Source organism: Rhinolophus hipposideros, assembly GCF_964194185.1.
Source record: "Rhinolophus hipposideros genome assembly, chromosome: 13".
NCBI lineage: Eukaryota > Metazoa > Chordata > Mammalia > Chiroptera > Rhinolophidae > Rhinolophus > Rhinolophus hipposideros.
Genome location: NC_138059.1, coordinates 63,101,871 through 63,127,860, shown reverse-complemented (window position 1 = coordinate 63,127,860; position 25,990 = coordinate 63,101,871). Strand labels below are relative to the sequence as shown.

The following is a 25,990-nucleotide window of genomic DNA, read 5'->3' as shown; positions in this document are numbered from 1 at the left end:
CTATGAAGGCTATTATCTTAGGTATCTACATTTTGTTCAAATAAAAATGATTTTTGAAATATTTTCTTGCTAAGCTGGTTTCTCTATCTAGGGAGAAGGAGAGCCAATGATTCTAAATATGTTTATGGTTAAGGAGAGACGATGAAAGGGATAGCTTTTAAAGCACCTAAGTCCTAGTTGACGACAAGTTTCTTTTTATTTCTAAATTGAAAATAAAAATTAAGTGAGAGCATTCCTTAGGGCTGACACTTAGACACTTGCCAACTATGTCTTGAAACAAGTTCTTAACCTTCCTTAGAAACAAGATGGTAAGAGTACTCAGTACACATGGCTGTTTCGAGGCCTAACAACAACAATGTACATACAAGAGTTTTCCATATTTCGGTGATATTATTTTTATCACCTAAAATCAGTCCATTCTCCTGCCCATCTCTGCCTGAAAAGCTTCCCAGTCTCCCAGTTACTCCTGAGGGAATAACACGGAGGACACATCTCACTCACCAGGATGACGTCTTTAAAATCCCCAACATTTGGGGGAAACCCTTAACCTTATGTTCTGATCCCTACAACATATACTCCTCAGTTTATCGCAAACCATATATTTGTTAGAAAACAAGAAATCCCATCTTCTTCATCCGCCATAACTAATTCATCATAAAGTTGTATATAAGTGACCTCCCAGACATAGCCTGAATTGATCCTTTTCTCTTTTTCCCCAATGTTTCTACCTGAGTCCAAGGTACCATCAACTTGCACTTCTTACAAACAAAGCTGATCATTATGCCACTCCAAAATACCACTGGAAAAATCCGATTTTGTCAGGTTTTTGTTGTTGTTGTTTCAATTGCATCCAACTCAAATCCTCCTTTCTGGTCCAGGCAGCATGCCAATTTTTCTTTGATAAGATCAGTCTCATGTCTACATATTTGCCTTCACTTGTGGTATCGCTCTTTACTGGAGGGCCATCTCTCTTCCTCTTCACCCTGACAAATCTTGCCAGCTTATAGCAGGTAGCATTTGCTCACTATTTGATCCGTAACACTTCTCGCTGCCTGAAAAGCTATAGTCCTTGGAATGAGATTCATGCTGTTTATGATACAAGCTGTGTAGCACAGTGTCAATTCAGGCAAATAAGCAACAACCAGCTTTAGAATACAAGGGAGCAAGGTTAAATTCCACTGCAGTTCCCAGCTGTGTGCCTTTGGGCAACTTCATTGACCCCTCTGAGCTTCAGTCACTTCATCAATGAAATGAATGTCTCATACCACTGTGTTAGGAAGAAGACACAACATATACATACTGTAAAAGATCTCATGCAATGCCTGATACTTGGAGCAGACTACCACAAACTGTTTGTGTGCTACGTAACTCCAGGGAGTACCCTCATACAGATCAGGGTGTGGGGTGCCAGCATGTCCAAACATTCATGGCGGCACCTCCTAGTAGGTTTTGTACTCAGTGTGTTATTACTTATGTCATGTATTTTGACCTTTCTTCCCAAGTAGATTGTGAGTATGGGAGGGCAGGTATTGTTAGGTAACTGACTAAAGAAAGCCCCTACTGCCTTCATACAAGGTATGCATTTAGTAAATATTTCCCTACTCTTCCTGCCCCATCCTGCAACAACATTGCTCTTGTGAAACTGAGTCTGTGACCTACACCATTGCCTTTCATTAAAGGGTGCATTAAAAATATCTGCCACATAAAACAAATTGCTGCTTATTTTGCAGGGATATGTTTATGGGTACTGCCCTGCCATTTCCTGGCATTGCCTCTTCGAAATCCAGTATGAAAGATTTTAGAACTCAGTCCAAGAAAAACTTGGCTTCTCTTAACATGTATATAACCCAGGGGTGCTGATAAACACCCCTGAAACAGGCTGTGTTTCCCTTTTATTTTGGCCACCAGGAAGCTGAAGTCCAAATATATTCTACTTCAGCAACTATTAGGTTGGTGCAAAAGTAACTGTGGTTTAATAGACTCTTTTTCCCTGGTGGTCTATACCACCTATTCTAACATAGATTTACCTATAAATTTACTTGCTAATTTTCCTTCAGTTTCCATCTTTCCGTCTTCCTTTTAATAATAAAATTCCCTGATTGAGACTACATTTCCCAGCCACTCTTTCACTAAACGACTAACAGGATATGAACAGGAGTGATGGGTACAACTTCTGGGTGATGCCTTCAAAAGGTAAATCTTTACTCTCTGCTTGCTTTTTCCCCTTCTGAGAGGCTAGAACTTATACATGGTGGTGGTGAGCAAACTTTGACCTTGCAAAACAGGGCAATATCCTCGGGAAGAGAGCAAAAATATAGACGGATTCCTAGAAGACGGTCAAGCCCCACCCCACTGGATTCCTATCAGGGGTGACTTCCATGTGAGTGAGAAATAACTTTCTGTCTTTTTAAGACTGTGTTATCTTGGTCCTTCTTATCACAGCTGAATCAATACCATGCCTAATGTGCCCCGATCCTAATGTTTTAGTTTTATTTATATAATGTACCTTTGTCCATGTATATTTCTTTAAGCTACTTCCACTGCTATTGTTGTATGAATGGAGAGAAGAAAGTATGAAGAAAATAAAAATAATAAAAGAAAATGACACACGTACAGTGACAAATTTGACAACCAGAATCTGCCAGAACTCCCATCACACCTCATTTAGATCCATTTCTGAAGTAGAACGTTTCTTTTCAAAATGTGTTCAAAAGGGGAATATTATTTTGCATTTGTGTAGAGCTCTTAATTTTTACTTCAAAGCACTGTCACATCTCACAGAGACACGAGAAGTAAAAAGAAATTCTTTTGTCCTTCGACTTCAACAAGGCATATCCGTGAAATCTTTTCCAAACTCAAATAGGCGGAGTAAACTCAACAATCATGGAAAGAGGATATGACTCTTTCCATGGTTAACCAGTGGAACCACTGGTTAACCAGCGATCTTGAATATCATTTTCTTCAAATAAGTGGTCTTATAAAAAATTATAATAACAATGTAGGGTCAACTTAACAAGCCAAACATTACAGGAAGTGCTTAAAGGAAGACACGGTGACTCTCGCCCCCTTGTCCCATTCTACCTGAGGTACCTAATGTTGAGGCCCCTTGGGTATCCGTACATTCACGCATTTCCCTCGTCTTATGCAGACCTACCTAGACATACAGGGGTTATCCTTTATGTAGGTCGTATATCAAGAACATAAAACACATACAGTTAACTCACGTCGATAAACATTGAGATAAATACTATTTCCTTGTATGGTTGTGGCAAATTTTAAGCAACCAGCCTCATTTGGAGGGAAATAATTGAATTAGCTAGTCTCCCACTGCTATAAATGGAAAAAATTAAAACCTTATATATGTTTTGGAGATCAGTTTCTATTAACTTTATCTCTAACATATATTCTCAAATCCATCTAATTTTCTCTGTCTCCCCGGTCTTCAACACATTCCATGCTCTCATCGTCACTCACCCGGACTATTGCAATAGCTGCCTACTTGTCTCTCTACCTCCATTCTTGCCCCTGGCAATCCATTCCTACAGAAGAGCCAGCGTGATCTTTTAAAAATCTAAATCTGATGAAGTCTTCTCCCTGTTTAAAAGCTTCCAATTGCTTCTCACTGATGTAAGGAAATCCAAACTCCTTCAAGAGTTCCGGAAGGTAAAAAGCTTCCACAGCTCTTCATGTTGGTCCCTGCCTAAGCCTCTGACCTTATGCCTGGTGGTTCTCTCCCTCCCACTCTCGCCTTCTTTGTACTTTGGGGTCTCTTTACCAGCTGCACCTTCTACTGAGATGCTTCCCCCTCCAATTTAAACAAAGAGTGCTTCTTGTCATTCAGGTACAAGCTTTCTCAAAGAGGCTTTCTCTAGGCCCCCAGTCGAAAGTTACCATCTTGGCACTTCCCACCATATCTCCCTATTTTGATGTCCTCAAAATTCTTTTCAGTATTTGGTTTCCCCCTGTTGAAGATAGGTATTTGCTTCTTTGATGCTTTCCCCACTCAAATGTAAGCACCATGAGAGGAACAATTTTCTCTTTTGCTGCCGTATTCCTGGTACCAAGAATAGTGCTTGGCATACACAAGTGCTTAATAAATATATCAAATGAATGAAACGATTAATCAATTTAAAACAGTCTATGTTCTGTGTACTTTCTGATTGAGGGCTCTCTTTCCTATGTTGAAAGAAAAGGGAAAAAAAGAACTGCAGAGTAATTTAAAAATTCGACTTCAGAATTAGGTGGCTGGATGCAAATCCCAACTTTATCTTTTGCTAGTAAGTAACTTAATTATGTAAGCCTCAGTTGTAATATTATATTTGGAAAATGTGGAATAACGACTTAGCTTACAGGTGTACAAAGACCAAATGAGGTAATGGACTTAAAGGTACTTTTTTTTACTCTAAAATGTTGTATAAATGGGATCATTATTTCAATAAACTGGTACATACATAAGCAATAAAAATATCAGGAATTGAATTAAGTTTGACATTTAAATAATAATTACATGTAACATATACACATAGAACTATTTACCTTTTTATAACTGGATATTCTCTGACATATGTGCTCAATTTTTTCACTGCAAACGGCACTGAATTTACTCTGCAGCTCAATGGGAATCACTTCATTCAAAGAGTTAAGGCTGGTGCAGTTTTGGACAAAATGATCATCACTTTTAGCCAGGGCTTCTAGGATCTGTAGTGAAACATGCATGCACACAGTCACACACACACACACACACACAAAAACAGAACAAGAAAATGAAACCTTTAAAATTAGCCAAATAAAATGTTCACAATTCCACAGCACAAGGTGACTTCCCCCGTGTGCTTTTCTCAGCTGCCTGGGATTCCTACGTTCAGTAAAACCCCAGCAATGAAGGGACTTATGTGTTTAGAATCGCATGTTTTACCTTCTGCTGTCCATAAAAGGCTTCCCGAGGGAGGGGAGGGGACTTCAAAGACCCCTGGCTGGATAAATCAGCACACTCTCATGTGGGAACACAGTGCCTCTCTTTTAGTCAGAGTGACTCAGAACATTATTTTGTGTGTGTGTCCATTTGATAGAACAAAAACTAAGGAAAGCCAATAGAATAGCTTCCTTACTTGCTACTAAGAGTCCAGTACGGAGAGTGCATTTAACAAATGTTTGTTGAAGGAATGAATAAAGGAGTTCTCTTGCTAAAGTAACAATCAATGTTACTTGCAGTGTGTGAGCTCTGATGAAAGCATCAGACAAAAGCATCCTATGATGCATTCAATTTAGCAAATCCTTTTGGCTATTTCAATCAATTGTAAGGCTGTGTGTGTGTGTGTGTGTGTGTGTGTGTGTGTGTCCACCCTGGTTCACATCACTTCTCAGGGTTTAATACTATAAGCAGATATCAGAGATAGTCATACGCAAAATATGGACCAAATGCACACTGAGCATAGAGCATATCTACACACCCCTGTGGGAATTTCGTTAGATTTTCTTTTTGTGTTATGAGAATTACCAGTGAATTGAAACCTATTTATGCGTCATTTATGTGTAGCATTTATGTCTGTTCTAAGATCACAAGGACTGATTACACCTTTACGTGACTTTTTTATATTAATAATATTTTGTGAGCAATGTTTAGATGCTATGTTTATCTGAGTTCCCTCACTACCTCCATTTCCTTGTCTTGCAGAATATGAAATGTGAGTCCTTTATTTAATCACTAGTCTTGAAATTAGAGCTCCCTTTATCATTATCAGTGTGATCTTGGTTAAATTTCTTAATCTCTTTGACTTTCGTTTCTTCGTGTGGGGAATGGAAATACTTGGAATACTAATTTATACAGTTGTCAGGTATAAAATAACCCATGTGATTTTGCAAATTTGAAACAGCAAGAAAACAAGGCCAAATAATTACAATAACTCGGTCACAAACACTTACATGGATCACCTTTACTAGTATAATGCAGTTGGGAAGGGGTTTCGTTTTGAAAATACAGATTCTATATCAACAGATACATGTAGTGGTACAATGTCATCAGAATGGTGGGATTTTTTTTTTAAGTTGACTTTCAGACCAAAAAACAAAAACATAAAGTAATAATCTTTTATATTTCTATATTATTTTCTCTCACTAGAATTTTTAAAAGCACATGCTATAAGTGCTAAGTCCATCTCAACGACACATATTTGAAATAAAAATTGAGATGAAGAAATAAAGGTAGCAAATCTATATGTCATATTTCTTACTTGTAACAGCTGAGGCTTTCACGGGGTGATATGAAAGCTGACAAAACGCTACCGTTCTGACCTGTGGAGCGTCCCTTGGGGGTTTGATCAATTTCCCTACCAGATTTACCCATTTGGTTGAAGACTCGCTGCCTCCCTCCCTGTCTTGCTTTAGTCTGAAGACTACGAATTATATAAATGTCTGAATATCTATTCACAAATGATCTCTAAGGTTCGTGAAATTTTGTGAAATAAACTTCAGACTTGCATAATTTGAAATTTCTCATAATGTATTTCATGACTTCAAATACTCTTCAGAGGATTATGTACATGAGAAAAAAGCACTGCCTGTCGTGAAAACCATCTGGAATGTACACATGATACGAAATTAACAAACACAGCGAACTTACTAAATGCAGAGAAGACTCTGCCAAATCAATTAACACTCGCCTGGGCTCGAGTCCCATCACTCTGTAACACTGTGCCCCAAAAGAGATCAATAAAAAGGAAGACTGTACACATACTGAGTAATGGGGGGAAAAAAGAAAACGAAGAGGAAGTTGAATGGGCTGACAGCTGATACATATAAGGCTACTGACATTTTTTAAGGTGGGGGATAGGGAGGAGTTCAGTTTATTTCCCAGGGTCATTCAGACCTTGGCAGTGAGGCTGAAGAAACCTTTGGGCTCTATCATCTTCTCGACCACGTTGCACTTTATCCCAGCTGTGCTGTCATACTCATACACGACCCCATATTCCAGGTGGACGTTATCCACTGTCAGACTCACGTGCTCCTTCTTTCCGTCGATGATGGCCATGGTGTTGAACTTGTCGATTACCTCTGGAATGAACACAATTTTCATGCAGCAGAAACACGTAGGGTCTACTAGTCTTTTCAAATACTTTGAATGTCTTTGAATAATTTTTAAATAGTTCTTTAAAGGATGGCTAAATCGGAGGTGCTAAGCAAAGCATTTATCCTTGTTCACATTTTTTAAAAATAAGAACATTTTAAAAATTATGCTTGAGTGATACAAGTCTCACCACTCTAACATGACTAGTCTTATCTTTGCATATTCACTTAGATCTATGGGCCATATGTACGCTTATTTATACCAATATAAACATTATACATACAATTTTATATTTTCTCATTAAAAGCATGCATGAATTAGAGTCAGCATTCTTAAAACAGTCTTAAACACTGGATGGGTATTTTCTTTAAGGAGAATAAATACATGAAGCCGTATTGAAGAAGCAGAAAGGAGATGCAGAAATCTTTTTTTCAACAGAAAGGGTGCCTGAATTTTCCCAAACAGCATCTTCCGGAGAAAGCTCATTGAGAAAATTTGTCACCATTCACTATAATAACATTCCCATCTGAAATATCTTCTTATAAGTTTTGGTCTACTGGTATTAAAAACAAAAACAAACAAACAAACAAAAAACACACTACAATCTCAGGAAGAAACTGTGGAGAAACCTAACAGTAAATATCAAATAAGCAAAAATAGACTATTAGTTAATTTTAAAAAAAGTCCTAGAACAGCAGAAACAGCAAATACAAAATAGGCAAAAGCAGAATGATGGCTTACCTTAAAATAATTAAGTCCCAGAATTGCTAGAAATCTATTTCCAGAGCATCCCATCAACCTACTCCACCTTTCACTGTGCACTAACAACAATTAGCAAAAACTAACTCTGCATAAGAGATAAATGCCTCAGGATGAGGTCCTGAGACTCATCCTGGTTTAAATAAATAAGAGAGTTGATTTATCCTAACAACCTTGCTGCACCAGGGAGATTGAATATTTCTACTTCTGTCCCTGGACTGAGCCAGTCTTACCAAGTGGCCTTCCAGGATTGGAGGAAACTCAGCTTTTCCTAAGTATGCCCACATGAGCAGTGTGTGGAGGGAATTTTCCAGCTGTCCTGCATTGGAAGAACCGAAAACTACAATAAAAATGTACAGAGACATCCACCAAATATATGAGTGGAAAAATACCAGGAAAATGGAAGCGAGGATTCAAGGACTTCTGTGAAAAAGTTCTGAAACCATAATTCAAGACATTTGTCAAATGCAAGCATAAATGTAATTGCCTCAGTCCCTTCACTCTTGGCAAAGAAGCCACTGATTACCGCCATCTCCCGGTTTGCCTCACTGAGAAAAGAAAATCATAGGAGTCCTTATCAAAAAACCTCTCTCTCTCATTTCACATTATTAGTTTGCCTCTTTCATTACTGTCGATGTGAGAATACTTGAATCAAGAAAGGATTTTCAAAGAAACTATGGACCTTCTAAGCTATGGCTTCTCAAATATTACTGTGCTACAGATCAGATCTTGTTAAAAGGGAGATTCCGGCTCAGCAGATCTGGGGTGGGGCTGAGGTTCTGCATCTCTGTCTCGGCCCAGGGGGTGCTGCCGCTGCTGCTGGAAGACCACACTGTTGTAGGACTGTAGGACGGTCTACACTACAATTAAACTCAAAACAAGGAAGCACATTATAAGTTGGATTTCAAGCCTCATTCTACCACTCACTCGTGTGGACAACTCCCTCACCCTACACAGGGCTCAGACCCTTCTCCCATAAAATCAGAATGATGAGAATCCCATGTTTATGAGAGTTTCTTTTTTGATGACTTTATGATGTAATCTATGTAAAATACTTAATAGGGTGACTAACAATGTGCGGTAGCTATTACGTTAGTTATTAGCTAGTGTTATACATTTGTCATGACATCTATGGGTGATGCTGACTGAAGAAAGTGGCTTGAACATATAAGATGTTCAATAATTGGGACAAGGCACAGGTACATTGAAAAGAATACTATAAACAAATGAGGAGAAAAAGAAGGAGCCCACCTTCTACTTTGCAGTCAAAAGCGTCCCCTGCATCATCTCCAGGGGGTTTGGAGTGCGACTTTTGAAGGTCTTCTTGTGCGCTCTCAATGCTATTATAAACCCATTGGATGGAATCTTGCTGGAAATGAAGAAGGGAAAAAAAAACGCAGAGGCATTAGGGTTTGCTAAAATGCATGTCCATTTCATAAGTCTGCTTCGGAAGGAGAATAGACCATCTGATTTATCCTTCTAGTTGGTTTAAAAATAATAAAATTTGAAAGAGAAAGAAAATCGACATCAGAAAGCCAATGGCAACTGTCTTGTTTAACAACTGACTTTATGAAGCTTGAAATTTTATCTCCCAAAGATTTGTTCTTAAATAAGATGGATTTCCCAAATGTCTTACTTAACTGACTCATGCATATCTTAAATGAATTATATATTCAAATAAATCAATGTTAGATGGACAGTTTTCCAAAGCAACAATCATCTATAATTACACAATTTAAATGCTCTCCTAAGAGTTACTGATATTTTAATACACTTAATGCTTTTTTTGAATCAAATCAATAAAAAAATTGGATGAACATCTTCCATCTCACTGGGTTCCCAAGTGATGTAACTACCTTATAAGCTTTCCATGTCATAAATCATCCTATATTTTAATTGAAATAGCAGTTCCAGTTTTATTCAGATAAATGAGAGAGATGAAATGGCTACTAAGTAAATGCATTCACGATTGCATTACTTTTATACTTTTCCTCCTTAAGATGATAAATTGAATTGTACCATTGAAGTGTGATATAATTTGTATTTCCATTTTTCTCTTGTATTATGAACTTCTCCATTGTGTTTAATTATTATATTTGCTATGCCTCATTAAAATGCTCGCTAACATTTCATCATTCACATACATCTTGGTAACCTGTTTGGCCTCCAATGAACCACATCTCCCTGTATCCATACTTTTATGTAGTTCCTTTCAAAACTGACCCTGGGTTTGGTCATGTGATCTGAATTTTCCAAAGGGATTTAGCCAGCAGGATGTAAATAGAGAGTTGATCACTTGTAATATCCCCTCTTGAAATCCAGACACCATGCAGAAAGGAAAATCCATTTATTGTTTTTCTTAATAATTTTACTGATGAACACCTCTCCAAGAAGGCAGGTAGAGAAAATGAAAAGGAATAAAACTCAAATCCATTTGGTTACTTATTAAAATTCTGATAGGAGGGGAAAGATGATAATTTCAGAAGTGTCCTTTTTAAAAATTCATTCAATAATACAGTTCAATAAATATTTATTAAACTACTTACTATCAACAAGAATAACCTATGCGTGTGTGTGTGAATTCCAATTTGCTATTATAGTTTGACCTTATTGAGAAAGCAAAATTGATGAGCTATTTCTTATAGGTTTGGTATTTTGCAGGGTATCAGTCCTGGCCTATGAGAAAACAGCCATTTATCTTTCTGGTTTGGACACAAAGCCATATTCTCAAATCCAGAAGAGATTCCTTCACTATGCATAACAGAAAAAATACAAAGCCTTTCCTTTAAAATGTTTTGCATTTAAAGTCTTTTTTGCATTTAGCTGACTGAATTTTCTCCTATAGTTCAATACTCACTTGTCCCTCATGAGATAATAAGCTCTGCTTATAAATTAGGATTGTCATTTTATTTTTCTACGGCACTTTGAAATTTGGATCCGAGGACAGTGCTTAAAATTTTAAATGACAAACACATTTTGGTATTTCCCTTTCAGGGTTAAGTTCAATAACCTAAATAAATATATCTAAAAATCAATCGCAGACCCTGTAAAATAGTTATTAAAAAATTCTAATAATAAACATTGTAAGCATTTATAATGCATATATACAGACAGGATGACCATAATATATTCTAATGCAATCACGAGGGTCAAGAAAACAGTTTAAACCTTTGGATTTCAATTTGATGAACAGTTAGCTATTTGAAAACTTACATCACAATAAAAATGAAAATACCCCAGAGCACTTTTTAAACAGATGATAATACTGCAACAATCAAATGTAACCATTTAAGCATAATCAGTTACAACTAATTATGCAGACAAAGCAAGCGTGATGAGATTTACAATGCTTTGCATACATGTGAATCTGGAAGTAGAAACCACAGAAATCTGCAGTGGGATTCTATCTCGTCCCCTGGGGTTTCTACGCAAGCATGCCATTTGATCTGGATAAGCCGAGAGGTGGCTTACCTTCATTGGTCTCCTGTATTTCCGGCAGGCTGTGACATGTGCAATAACACTGGCATGTGTCTCTTTGCTGACATTGATCCCATTTACTTTGATAATACATTGTCCGGGGTGAAGACCAGCTGCTGCGGCCACAGTTCCTTGAAATGCAAATGAGAAAATTGCCAAAAACTAATTTTAGAAATAAGATGTAAAGTTTTATCACATATGCAATAAGAAAAGCAACTTTTAATATAGAAAGACTTAGGTTATACTATGTTTTTGATAGATTTGGATCTGAGAGCAATACCCTCTCAAAATTTTTAACAGGCCTTTCAAACTGCGATTAACAGAATATCTTCCCACCTCCCTAAGAATTAGTTTAAAGGGATACTACAAAGTAACTTTTACAATGCTAATTGATTATGTGCCCTTTCAAATTTCTGCTCAATGTAATTTTCTAAATATGCACATGTAATGGCAAAAGGAAAAAGCCAGAAACATATGTCTTAATTATCGTTCTTTAGTTTACAAAATATCTAAAAATTAAAACAGTATTTACTTCCATTTTTTAAAATGCCAAAAATTAAATTCTTAAAACAAAAATCAAGTCATTTAGCAACTACCAGTAGACTGGATTTGCTAAGAAAAACAAGAGTTCAGGATATGTACAAAAGGTCAGGAACCAGAGAATTGGTGAAGAATAAAATTAATCGAATAATATCAACTATCCATTTATTTGCATACATATAAACTTAAATATGGAAGTGGCATATCCTAACCTGTGAATTAAGATTTTCAGAACCTCCCAATCACTATTATCTGATATTCTGAGCAAATCAACATTTACAAAGTACCATTAATACAATTAATATAATTAACATAAATTACTATAAAGCTTATCATAAGGACGCTAGAAGAGCCTTGCTTTATAAGCAATTTCTCCCATGAAGGAGTCATGAAACTTCTTAAAGAACATAACTTATACTCAAGAAGAGTAGGTATATTTTCTTCTCACTAAAATTCACTCCCAGGAATATTAAGTGGTTTTCCTATATTGAACTGGGTCTTGGTGCAGAGAGGGACATTCCCAACAGAAAGAAAGCTTGCAAAAACCCAGACTCAGGAAATTAACCTGAACATTGGGGAACATATAAGCAGTTGGTGAGAGCTTAGAATGGGAGTGGGTGAAGGAAATACTGGACAGCAGAGCACAGCTGGTATTTGAAGACCTTATGTGCTTCGTGTGAAGTCCCAAGAGTCTAAACCTTACTATATGGAAGAGGAAAAACATTTAAGACTTTTAAGCGAAGAAGTAACAGAATTCCCCCCAAAGAGAGGCTGGATCATTGTAGTTTAAGTCAAAAACTAAAAATCACAGCACCTACTGCAATTTTCTAGGCTAGAACTAAGATAGCGTTAGTTATCAAGGGGAGAACGAGCAAGTATTTGATGTTTGATGGTGGCGTTTATGTAGAGGCTACAATAGCCACGATCCCTCTCTTGCCTTTAGACTCAGTGGCTGAGTTTATAGAGTCATTTAAATAAAGAGAGAAGACAGACGGTAAAGCAGCTTTTGAGAATGGATGAAAAGTTCCATTGGGGGATGATACTGAGTTTTAAGGTGCCAAAGGGGCAGTTAGGTGTATGTGTTTCATAAACAATTTGCTCGAGGCTATAGAGCTCAGGAAAGAGATCTGGGCTGGAGATAGAGATTCCAAAATCCCCAGCAAAGAGGATCAACAAGATTGCCTATGGAGAGCAAGAAGGCAGAGAAGGATAGGGAGCATCAACAATTAAAATTTGGTCAACAAATGAAAAGAGCTGGCTGAGGAGGGGTCAGAAAAAAGTCTGAAAAGTGCCATCTCAGAAATCAAAGATGAATGATTAAGCAATGGGCGTGGTCAGTTTAAACAAATGCCAGAGAAAGCGCAGTTAAGACAAGGATTATCAGTATCCATTGTAGCTCCCAGTTAAATCCAGGATAAAGCTTACAAGACAGATTCTGGGGACCTGGGGGGAAGGTGGGAAGGGATGTTTTAGAGCATTGGGCTAAAATTCAAACAGGAAGAGAGGAAGAGTGGTGTGGCCACACAACAGCCTAGACGTCTGTCCCCCCATGCCTTTCCCTAAGAAAGGAAGGATTTGTGGAACTGTGCCTCTCTGGGATTGAGTTTATTACACCTTGTGTCTCTCTGCCTGGTCTTCAGATGATGGGTTTGCAGTCAAAGACGGGTAAGATTTCTCACAGGAGAAACAACCTAAGCCAGACAGGACCCCGTTGACCCCCAAGGAGCTGTATGAAGATTGATGGGAAGAGGCTTCAGTCATTCCTTCTGCTGACTCTTGCCTCTCCCTATCACCTAATTGTGAGAGAGGATCATTAGAACGATAAGATCAAGTTCTTTCTGCTCAGCTCAAGGCATTGTTTTACCTAGAGAGACTTTCCCCACCCCAAGGAGGTACATACCACACCTTAGTTATCATGGGACTAAATACCTTGGCTGTTTTGGGACAAATCATTAGATTTTGAGATCATTCTTTTTATGTGGTTTAAGAAGTTTCACAGACCATGCCTTAAATCCTAAAATCCTTAAATCATGTGACTTTGTCTAAAATCAATAAATACTGACAGTCGGCCTGATTCGGGGCCCCAGTCTCTGATACTGCGGGTCCCCTGGTCCTCTGTAATTTAACTGCATTGAGTCTCTATTTATTACAGCTTAGCCCAAAGCCGCCCCTTCTCGCATCTCTACAGCCTTTGTTGCGCAGGACGCGACAGAGTAGGCCAAACCACAGGCCAGCATTTCAGGAAGTTTGGCTATGACAAAAATAAAAGTTATTAGAGAGTCATCCTGGAGCTGAGCTGCTCAGTCATTGCCATCCAAACACGTCACGTGGGTATCTCATTAAAATACACACTCTGACTCAGTATTTCCTGGGTGGGGCCTGAGATTCTGCTGAGCCAGTTCCCAAGTGGCACTGATGCAGTAGGTCTGGGGACCACACTTTAAGTAGCAAGGATCTGAGGGGAAAACAAGGAAGAAGGAGAGGTTTTGTGTTTGCTGTTCTAGTTTAAGATGGTTTTGTTTCTTTGTTGATTTTAATGGGAAAGAACTGAACATGTTTATAGCCTATAATCCAATAAAGGGAAAAGGTTGAAAATTCTATTAAGGGGGATATCTGATAGCGCAATACTCCAGAGGAGGTATCTGAATGAATGGGATCCAGAATATTTGTAGAAAATAGCCTTGAACTCCAGAAAAGAAAAAAGAAGGCTTTTCCCTTTAGGATAGAGAAAAGTTGGTGATGGTGACAGAGCCAGCAACGTGTGTGCCGAAAAGGGTGTAGGACTCTGAGGGCTTCCTACCTGGTAGCCTGAATTTGTCTATCAGATAAAAAAGGAAGCTCATCTTGGGAGATAGGAGGCTGTTCTAAGGAGAAAAAGAGGGAGCTAAACAGAGATGCATAAAATGATTGCTGAGTAGTAATATGGGCCCAGTAAAAACCTGGGATGACATGAATTCCATATCCATGATTATTTTTTTCTAGCTACTCAGGAGAAAGAACAAAGAAGGTGCTTCGGTTGATCTGGCCTGAATGCCCCTGAAATGAGGTGGCTTGTATGCACCTGAGGGGAAAGGATGAGAGAATCTTCATGATGCCAACAAGAGTCACTGAAGTGGCCCACCATAGGGATAAATCCAGCTAAGGAAGGAAGTGGAGTCTTGAGGGGTGTAACTGACCAGGAAGAAAAGAGAAGGGTCCAAAGAATGGCGGTTCCAACGGAACTGTAAAACAACTTAAGCATATCACAGTGATAAGAAACCAAAATAAAAGACTATAGTCAGAAATTGGCAGATTGGAATTTTACGTTCCAAAAGTGAAATTCCAGTTATTGACTCACTCTAGCGTGTGGCCATAGAAGGGCTGAAGAACAAAAACGGAAAAGAAGTTTCTTTTTTTTTCTTTATGGCAAAATTATAGTGCAAAAACAAACCACAGAATAATATTTTTTCATTTAATACTATATATCTGAAAGGAAATGCATATGAGTGTTTCTGACTTCTGCACTTCAGAAGCAAAAAGCATAGTGACCAGACTTGTGCCTAGCCTAGTTTACCAAGACAGAACCTTGCTCTTTAAATAATATTGTAATAGGAAAAGAAGTACAACTTGATTCAATCAGGTTTTGAGTCCTCATTTTGATAGTACTAATAATGTGACTTACTCCTTTTTGCTCTAGGAAAAATGAAGATATTTGATGTATCAAATATCCCATTGCAGTATGAAATATATCCCCCTTCAGTTTTATAATATTAACGAGTTGTTGAAAAGTTTCTAAACGTCTACTAATCTATATGCGTTAAAAATCTGAATGAAAAGACAAGTTTTTGAAACAAGATTCATTTTTATCATATACATACGAATGAAGGCAGATTTGTAATCTAATGAAGGTCTAGGAAGTGCATTCTTGATCAATATGAATCTGATAACAATGCCTTCTCAAGATTTCCCAGTCTAATGTTTGGGTGATCACATTAAAATGCTTTATATCTTAGTAAGGAAAGCATGTATGCTTCTTGATAAAATAAGCACACATCGTCTTAGGCTTATTATAGTGACACTTCTTGCTATAGTAGCAAGTTATTTACTATGTTTAGCAAAGTGGGATCTACAGTTATTCCCTTAAATCATTATGATTGTTAATAAAAAATTTAAAAATACATATGATAAGAAATATCAGTTGCTGAGTTGCCCATAAAAGAATAAGAATAAAATACAAACATAAGCTTTTAGTCATTGCAATTATTTCACGTAAAATGTATTGTATTTTTATAAGATACATGATTTATAGGAATACTTGAAGTAACCATACAGCAATACGCAGTAAATCACACAGATCATTCTTAAACCTTAAAACTACATCTTTGAATTACTGACAAAAATAAAATTATTTGCCATCAAAGAAAAATACAAATAGATGACCTTAAAATTGTTATCTCCTTTGGCTTAACTGAAGCATGCAGAAAAGTGATTTGGGAAGGTATCATCCGCTTACAAATTTTTAACAATGATAAACATGCCTTCCAATTTTCAAGAATTTTAAAAGATTTTAAGAATGTACTACAAAGAGCTAATACAGTGAAAACGTGATGGAGAAAATTCATAACAACATGATTATGCATTTAAAACATCTTCTCATTCAGCAAAGAATATCAGAATATGCTGGAAAGCTGTTTCCCACACAGACTGAATTTCTCACCTCTTCCTACTGCATGCACAACTGATGGGCCATATCCTCGGATCTGGAATCCAAGTCCCTCAGCTGAATCTGGGATTTTCACTGTCCTAAAATCAATCAGAAAATAAGGTAGTATGACTAATTCTTAAACACCACAATTGGTTAAAGCAATAGGTTGTCCACATCTTTATTCCTCCTTTCAACAAATTTGTATTGAGGATTTACCATGTGAAAGACACTGGGCTAGAAACCCTTGAAGGAGAGAGACATCCTGGCGTGTGCCCTCAGAGAGGAATGTAGCAGACAGGCAATCCAGAGTTCTTTACTTGAACTTAGGGATTGGATAGTATATCCTGAACCAGGAACAGGCTGTGGGCTCAGACAAACCTAGCTCTGAATCCTCAGTTAGTCATTTGATAGTCAGATTACTTGGATGAGCTCCTTAATTCCTCTGAGCCTGAATGTCCAGAAAGATGTGATGGTCAAACTGACTTTGCAGTGTGTAGGTGGTGAGTAAAAGAGATGCCTTCGATAAATTACCCTGTATTGTGCTATGAACTAGGTATGTATTTAACAAAACGAAGCTTCTCTCCTTAGTTTACTGTGACAAAGAAGTCATCAGTGCACTATGAACTTTCTTTGTTAAAATTAATATGAAAGAAACACAGAGTTCATATATTTCTACCTGTTGGAAACTTCATCAAAGAACACAACCCAGAGCTCATTATAAAGAACAGATACATCAAACACTGCAGCAAAGTAATTCAAGAGTATGATTAACTTTAGCATTTATTCAGTAGAATTTTAAAAGAATAATACATCAAAAGGTAGACCTGACTAAGTAAAAAAAAAAAAAATATATATATATATATATATATATATATATATATATATATTTTTTTTTTTTTTTTTCACTGAATCCACATGGAAAAGAAGATGAAGGGATGGAGAACTTGAGCGAGCCGTCATACACCAGGGAGGGATGTCCAATTTGGCACTAATAAATGAGCTACTCCAGAGAAGGAAGCCAGAAATCAGATAGTGATGAGGAAAAGTGGAGACCATGAGATCAGACGGAACATCAGAACAATAAAAAAGAGTATAATAAATTGCAGTAGAGAGTGAAGTCAAATGAATACAAAGCAATAAATTTTGATGGCTAGCCCTTGAGGCCCCAGAAACAAGTGTTTTCCAAAGGCTGATGAATTCACCATGAAATGAATGTGGCAGCTCTTCAAGGGCACATTAGACAGGGTCTGAAGTTGGGGACAGCTGTGCTGATTGGTAGTTTCTGAAAGAGCTGTTGGAGCAGTTTGAGCAACACTGTGCCTAGAACACTTGAGAAAGCCACATACTGCATGTAGGACTAAAGGCAGAGGCTGCCGATGCCATTTAAAATATAACCTAGGCAGCCCTTCAGGCATTTGGTGATAGAAATGCATGCGGTCTGTTCCAGGGACCCTTGAAAGTATTATATTATCAAAAATTAGGTTACACCCTATGAAGCGATCTGCACATTGGAGGGATGGAGGTCACAGAACGAATTTATCCTTTATCCTAATTAAATAAAGATGTATTGTGAATGCAAGTTCACTTTTGTCAAAATAACTTAGAGCTTTCAAGCCATTGTCAATTATCATTATTTAGGATTATGAACAATTCATAGTGGCTTCTCAACCCTTTCTATGCAATGTCTTCTATCCTTCTCATATTGTTACGGAAGGTGGACCGTACACTAATCTTCAAAAAGATTATTATAATTTTCTTAACAAAATTTGTACAAAAAACTATGAGATGCGTTTGGTCATAATTTGGAGACTTTCTTCATAAAATGATCTTTGGAAAACATGTTTCTCCAATGGGAACACTATTAAAGGAAGAATTAAATATATTCAAAAGGAATGTTCTATTTCCTATAGAAAATAAGTGCACTAAATCATCTGTTACAAAGCAAAGCCTTCTGAAAAATTCCTTGATGTTATCAAGTGTAAAATACAGCTTGATTCAAAAGAAAACATCCATGTAGTATTTATCTCTCATGTTTTGTTTTTTTTTAACCCCAAACAGGATACTACATAAATTATAAGTAACTATTGTAAGAAAATGTGAGAGAGTGATTAATAGGAATCGTACGTTTAAATGCGGACAGAAAGGAAAGGTTATAAATTTCAAATGAATTCAAACAAAAAGGGAAAAATGAATACCCCATCCCCAAAACTGTTTTGAAATACAAGGTAAAATAGGCTCTTGATGTAATAAAGAAGCAATTGAAAAAAAAATGAAATGAGAGAATAGTTAAGCATCATGGGAGTACACATTATGTGCTGAACGTGTCACTAAGTCCATTACAAACCTAGATTTATTTAATGCTCTTAGCAGCTCCGAGACATAGGCAATCCTATCCTCCCCATTTTCTTTTTTCTTAAATGAATGCGTGTGTTGAAGCCACACACTTAGCAAGCAAGTGGTAGAAGACAGGCTTAAACCTGGTCCAGGAATATCGGGTTCCAAATACTGTGCAACCAACATCAAGGGAAAAATTAAAGACCCAAGCGTCCAACCCTGCTCATCTAGCTACCAATTCTAGAACTGATGATTTGCTCCTTTCTATTTACTTTCGGAGCTGATGACATCAAAGTCCTCTAACTGTTGGAATGTTTTTCCTCAGTAGACCAGTATTTGCATGGTTAATTCTGGGGCAAGAGACAATGGGAGAGAGCCTTCATGTTCACTAATAATTGCTTTGGAGTCTTACTCCCTTATTCCTTTCCAGTCTGTCCTTTTCCTTTTAAATGTCCTCACAGTGTCCAGAGGTGGACAATGAGGTTAGCCTTATCCTATACAGGGTTTGATTAAGCGGGAGTAGTAGGTCAAGATGTCATTATGCTTATTTGCTGGTCTCTAGCTCAAAGTCTTTCCCAATTACTAACATCAATGAGTCACACGCATGCTTTCAGACCCCTTAGTAGGCTGTTGGTAGCAGCTAAAGCATCTACCTTGATGACTTAACACTGCTGAATGTAGCCCATTACACTGAGCTTCAACTCTGAAGGTAAATTCTAAGGGTATATAGTATTCTCCCCTGCTGGTATATATTAAGGCAGAGAAGAATACTATATAAACTTGAATATTTTCATAAGTCATTAAAATAAACCTTTCTTTTGAAGTGATACCTTTATGTATCTTAAAATAAATGAAGTTGCTTATTACCACTGATAAATTATAAAATGAAATTGTAAATAGTAATTTGATATGATCACAGTACATTAATACACTATGCTAAGCACTTTAAATGCATTATCTCGATTAATTGCTTAAACCAATGGAAACCTGATGAGGAACAGGAGACCATCAACGATTTGCAGAAGAAAAGCCAGCGTCTGCCAAATATATCCATAATATCTTGTTAATTAAAAACAAGAAAAAAGATCATGAAGCATGATCCCATTTTATAAATATATGATAGTCTAGATGTGTCAGTACTTAGAAAATTCAACGTGAAATTTCAAAAGAATAACTGATTATTTATGAATGATATGGTAATAAGAAAAATGTCTTCCTTGAGAAAAATCTGTATTCTAAATTTCCTATAATGAACATGAGTTTTTTTTTCTAACCATAGGTAGACAGATTGACATATTATTTAAAAGAATAGACATATTACTAAGTACACACCAGCATGAAAGCATCTTTGGCCAGTCTTAATCCCATCTCCCATGAGTGTTTAATTACAAATGATATCTAATCAACTCACAGCCATTGAAATTTTTAGAGCTGAATATGGAGGAATGTAGTTCTTTATTAGTTTCCATGACTTACTGTCAAACTCATCCCAACCCAGACTAGAAAAAATTGGGGCAGCAAAAGGAAAGTATTATTTCTGCTGAAACTACCTAGCAAGCATTTTGTCATCATAAGCAATGTAGTTTTTCCCATCATCTAAAGGCCAGTATTAGTGATGTTTCTGATGTTTAAATATTCCATGCAATGAGATGATTCATTCTAGGCAATTGCTTAACTTTTCTATTTTTTTCACCTATGTAGATTTTTTTTTCTTTTCGTTTTTAAATCCCACATAAATCGTACAACTTACTCCCTTGGCTTTGTGCTCACAAGAACTCTGAGAGGTTTTCTGCTGTTTAAGCATGATTTCAGGAAGCAATCCACTTCATTGAAAGGTCTCATAAAAACTAGGTCACCATTAATAGCAAAAATCTTTTTCCCAACTTCCATGCCAGCCATCTAAGAGAGAAGTAGCAAAAAACTCAAATTATATTTTAATAAGGAATCTATTTCTCATAGAATTAGAATCTGAAAAGGTCTAGAACATACAGAGTTTGACATCTTAACACATCCACAATGTTTTCATACAACTTCACAACGCCAAACTGTGGACGAGATAATATTTATTCTCTGTGACCTAGTTTTAAATTGGATCACCCATCTTTACTGAAATTCTCCCCCTCCCTCCATGACTTGACATTGTACTCCTCTTGTGACCCTTTGTCCTGTTGTATTTTATAGTTCTTTTTCTTATTTCATCCTTTTAACTATAGTCAAACCCAGGTTAATTGTTTTGATTGTGTTTTCCATCTATGTCCAATTAACTCAGAATTTCAATTTCAATATAGACATACATGACAACCAAATACGCATCCCTAGCCGAACAGAGCTTAAGTGTCTCTAGGGCAGGAGAGAAGAATGACCTGAAATCCAAGGAAGACAGTCCCCACAAGCACAGACTGCAAAATGCAGAAAAGACAACAAAGAAGACATTATCTGTCCAGACAATCTGGCCGCTCTTCTTAACCAACCCTACTGCCTATAAACTATAGGCTGTGTTTGGTTGCCAGATAAATGATGAAAACCTGGGAGAAGACATTCTATCAGTGGCATAATTAGAAGAAGTTGTGCTCCAAGAACATCCTCTGAAAATGACTGCGAGAAACATTTCCTTGGCACAGAAACTTACTAAAAGTAGTCATTTGTTGGCCAGGCCCTCTAATAGAGTATGAGTTGACCAGAGTTCCTGTGTTTGACATTATGTGCTGTACATAAAGCTTTGTTTTGCATGAACTTTTTTTGGTAAAAGACAGAGACCTGGGCATGAGCAGACAGGAGGATGGGCAACAATTCACTACTGACTTTAAATAGATTTGAAGGTAAATGCCATGCTTCATTCATTCTCATGTTCTTTATTAAAGATTTAAATATTGAGAAATTGAGAAGTTTGCTGGAGGATTAAGTATCTTACAAGCCAGGCAGCAAGGTGAGAATACTTAAAATCTCATAAACCTGGTACGCAACACTAGAAAGTAGGTTCCATGAGGGCAGGGAATTTTGTCTGCTTTGTTCCTTGCTGTACTCCCAGAGCCTAGAACACTGTCTACCATGTAATAGGTACTAAATAAATATTTCTGAATGAATGAATGAATGAATGAATGAATGAATGAACGAATTATCAGGAGATTTCTTTGTTTAAAGGGCTGGTGAGGTGAGAGAACATGAATCGGCATTAACAAGTCAAATCATGTGCTTGCTGATGGAAGTTGTATTTATATGACAATCAAGAGTGAAAGGAAAATAGAAGACACAGCCCTTGAATTAATTGATGGAAGAACTATCTGACATACATAATACGATCTCACCCTACACAGTCTCCACAGGGTTCCAGGGTAGACTCAATAAACAAAGAAGTCCCAGGGGCATGGAATGAACCATTTGGCCTCCTAGAGAGGTCAAGAAGTTCACTGCCAGAGATATCTCCAATACCTGCCCCTCCCCAACTATACCTGAATGCCCAGACATCGGCCCCTCTATCATAAATCCCAAGAGTATTTGGTAGAACTTCAAAATAAGATTATTCAGAAATATTATTTTCAATAAAGATACTTAAAGGCTGACTATAATTTGTTTAGAACTTTTATATTTATATGTCATGGACAACAAATTTAAATTAAAATGTTAATTTACATTACCTCGGCATTAGACCCCTTTTCTACCAACTTAATTATTGGAACTTTATTTTTGTCTTCTAACCCAAAACCATAGCTGCCTTCATTGGATTTAATCTGAAAAGCAAAATATTAACGTTATCAATAAAGCAAAAAGGAAAAAAAGGTTGCAAATAAAACAGAATGAAATAACATGTATCACTATCAAATATGTTTACATAATCTCCTAATGTCTAATCCAGACAACTTACATAACATACTAATAAACTTACCAATAATGACTTAGCTATAACATTTTCCACAACTTTTAAATCATGTTTCATAAGTCGGTGTTTCATATTGGATCCTTCCATTTCCTCATCCGCAAAAAAACGGAAAAGCAGGGGTTCATCTTTGAATTCACTTTTTTCAAGGACTATGGAAACAAAGAGAGATTCAAATTGTTTCAGTTAATCCAAAAATCAAACTCTTTGTCCATATTGATAGACATTCAGTAAATTGACACCTGTACCATGATTTCAATTTTATACTCATAGTGCTTACATTTATAAATATCCCTGATGTTTTTCTATTTCTTTCCATAATTTCAAGCCCTGTTTCCTTTAAATCACTGTTACGTAACAGATTCTGAATTTTTAATAGAATTGTGTTTTTTCATTAACTTTTTTATACTTAACGAAGTCTTTCAGTTTCCAGATTAAAACCTTCATTTAAATAAAGATTATATTGAATAAAAAAATATACAATCCAACACAAAACCTACAGTGTCTTTTATTTGTAGCAAACATTTTAAGTATATTTTTAATATCATGCCCTATTATGGGAAAATTCAAATGGGTTAACTGTTGTATTTATGTGTAATTCTCATTGTGGTCATTTTGTTCTGATACTTGAAACTAGAACTATGTCTTCTGGGTGAAATGCAATTTTGTTTCCACTAATTCCGAGTTCTTTTCTGTTTAAAAGCATTATTTTCAAATAAACTTATTTCTGCAAAGGTCAGTTTTTTCCCTTTTATCTTAACATTAATATTTTCCCCCAAATCCCTAAGATTTTAGCATGTCCTAATGATACAAGGTTCACATTTACAAGCCCTTTTTAAAATAAGGCTTAATATTGGTAGAAAGAATTTGTATTCAGTGAGATCCTGACAGCAGTTAAAATGTGTTCAAAACGACATCTTCTCTATTTCCATTTATCTTTCCTCAGTTCCTTGAAGAGTACTTGTTGGGACAGGCTGATTCATTGAGCCAGGGAGCTAAGTTGAAGGCAGTAGTCCCATGACACAGTAGAAAGTTATGGGTTTATGATGAGACAGACCTACATTTAAATTCCAGTTCTGGGATTGAGATTGATTCCGGGTGTAACATTGGGAAAGTTACTTAAACTCTTTGAACTTCAGTTTCCTCATCGGTGAAATGGAGGCCATAAAGCCTTCTTCATAATGTTGTACAAAACTAAAATGAAGTAATAAATATAAATAACTTGACATAGTGTTAGAAATAAAAAATTAATGTGGTTTATTTCAGTATTCTTAGAGTTCCCAATAATAATTGCTGACCAGAAGTATTAGGTTGGTGATTGCGTCTTGAAAGGTTAAAAACAATTGCAAAAACCGCAATTACTTTTGCACCAATCGAATACATATGTATTGATCTTTGGATGGAAAATCATCTGGCAATGTGAGCTAACAAATGAAACAACCACAAATTAAAGAGAAGCACAAGTTATAACTGACAATAGAAATGAGAAATGAGAATATATCTGTGATCGAGTAAGGTCTTATCTATATGACCTAAGCAGATTCCCAAAACTCACATGGTATTTGGTTACTATTTTCCTCCACGAAATAGTCTGGAGTGCGAAGGGACATCAAATAGTCCAGCATGAGTCAAATTGGTTGTGATTTACTGACAGAGACTTTTGCCGGGACAACTCAGTATTTCAAAATAAATGCTGAGATCAAATTATCTCTTATTACTGCTTGTTTTCAATATCCTATAATGCTTGTTTTAATATCCTATAATGATACCATTTCTTCTATTAAATAGTTTCCTGTTCAAGGACCAATATTTCCCTGTCACAATTGATATAGTATTCTAGTGAAATGTAATGGAGTTCCCAAAGGAATAAATGATAACAAGGATTCTCTCAAAATTGCTGTAACTGTTGTACTTCCTTCTTCATAAAAAGGTAACAACCTTCTGAAAGTAATTGACAAACAGATACAAGTGGTACCAAATACACCTCTATGAGCATGTACATGTTAACAATAAAAACAGACTGAGTTTATAGACTCTCTAAGATGGTATGAATAGAGAGGGAAAACAATGTCTCATTATTTTTATAAATTTAAAAAGAATAAAGTCATCAAACAAGAAAAAAAATCAATCTTTAATTAGTAGCCAGAAAGAAACAGATTTTTTCCAGATTTATCATTTTGTTCCCTGAGGTAACTTTGAAAATATTTTTAGAAAAAGCACAGTAAATATTTAACCACATATACTCTCATTTAATCATTTTAATATATGCTAACATTCAAAAAAAAAACACGAGTCTGATCTGAAATAGTTTCAAAAAGGTATATGAGCTTTTTTCTAAAAATAAACGTCTAAGCTTAATCCCTTGCTCTTCTGGAATCAGTTACAGTCAAGAAAAATAGAAGAGCAGTCATGGCAACTGGTAGATAATAACAATTAGACATAGGATGGCACAAGCAGTGAAACTGAACGCAGATGTGGTGAGCCAGCGTTTAGAAATGGCACGACCCAGACAGTCTTGCTGGTTCGTCTCTACATGACCTCACTAGAACACTGAGATACACTCAGTGTCCAAACAAAAACAAAACAGTGAAATAGATGTGTAAGTTTCCAGAATAAAAATTCCTACCATGGTGCATAAATCCATTGTCACAGAGTCCGACGCCAAATATCATGGCCTCTTCTCTGGTGCGGCAGTCCCCCTGTTAACCATTAGAGCACTGTACTGGTTAATAGGCAACCGAAGGCTTGCATCCTGACTACACGTGACAGTCCCAGCACTAAACTGACAAAGCCATTCACATAGTACAGCATACACTGTTTTCATAAGCCTACGATACATCTAATTGTTGTAAAACAGTCACTTGATGGTGAAAACATCTTCTTTTGACATTAAATGAAAAACAAAGATTTAATATTTCTTCAGAAAAACCATACTTTACTAAACATGAAAATGGATAAGTAACTAAAATGTATTGCTACAATAAACAACTCCTTTCTCTTGTTTCTTCAATCTTATATTCCAATTATGGATAAAGGAAATATTCCATATATGAAAACACACGAAATACAGACAAATAAACATCATTATGCACGATCTTTGCTATCACTTCCCTTCCACCAAATGGCCTTGATCTTTAAAGAGCCCTAAAGAAACCTACTAATCTAGGGTGACTAATAAGACCCTAAGAGTAAATTGTTTGGCTGAGCCAGCAAATGCAAGCTTCTCTTTCACTATTTTGCCGAAAAATAATTAGATCAT

General features: G+C 36.5%; 1 protein-coding gene across 1 annotated transcript in view; it reads right to left on the bottom strand.

Moving 5' to 3' along the window:
- The window catches only part of PREX2 (phosphatidylinositol-3,4,5-trisphosphate dependent Rac exchange factor 2), a 242,281-nt gene that overhangs the window by 104,520 nt on the left and 111,771 nt on the right, over positions 1-25,990 (bottom strand). Inside the window, exons 15-23 of the mRNA XM_081070293.1 lie at positions 25,358-25,430; positions 22,741-22,883; positions 22,493-22,585; positions 20,608-20,756; positions 16,536-16,621; positions 11,294-11,430; positions 9,074-9,191; positions 6,866-7,050; positions 4,537-4,698 (exon numbers count right to left, since the gene is read on the bottom strand). Coding sequence (XP_080926419.1) covers positions 4,537-4,698; positions 6,866-7,050; positions 9,074-9,191; positions 11,294-11,430; positions 16,536-16,621; positions 20,608-20,756; positions 22,493-22,585; positions 22,741-22,883; positions 25,358-25,430 — 1,146 coding nt within the window. The remainder of the gene's footprint in view (positions 1-4,536; positions 4,699-6,865; positions 7,051-9,073; positions 9,192-11,293; positions 11,431-16,535; positions 16,622-20,607; positions 20,757-22,492; positions 22,586-22,740; positions 22,884-25,357; positions 25,431-25,990) is intronic.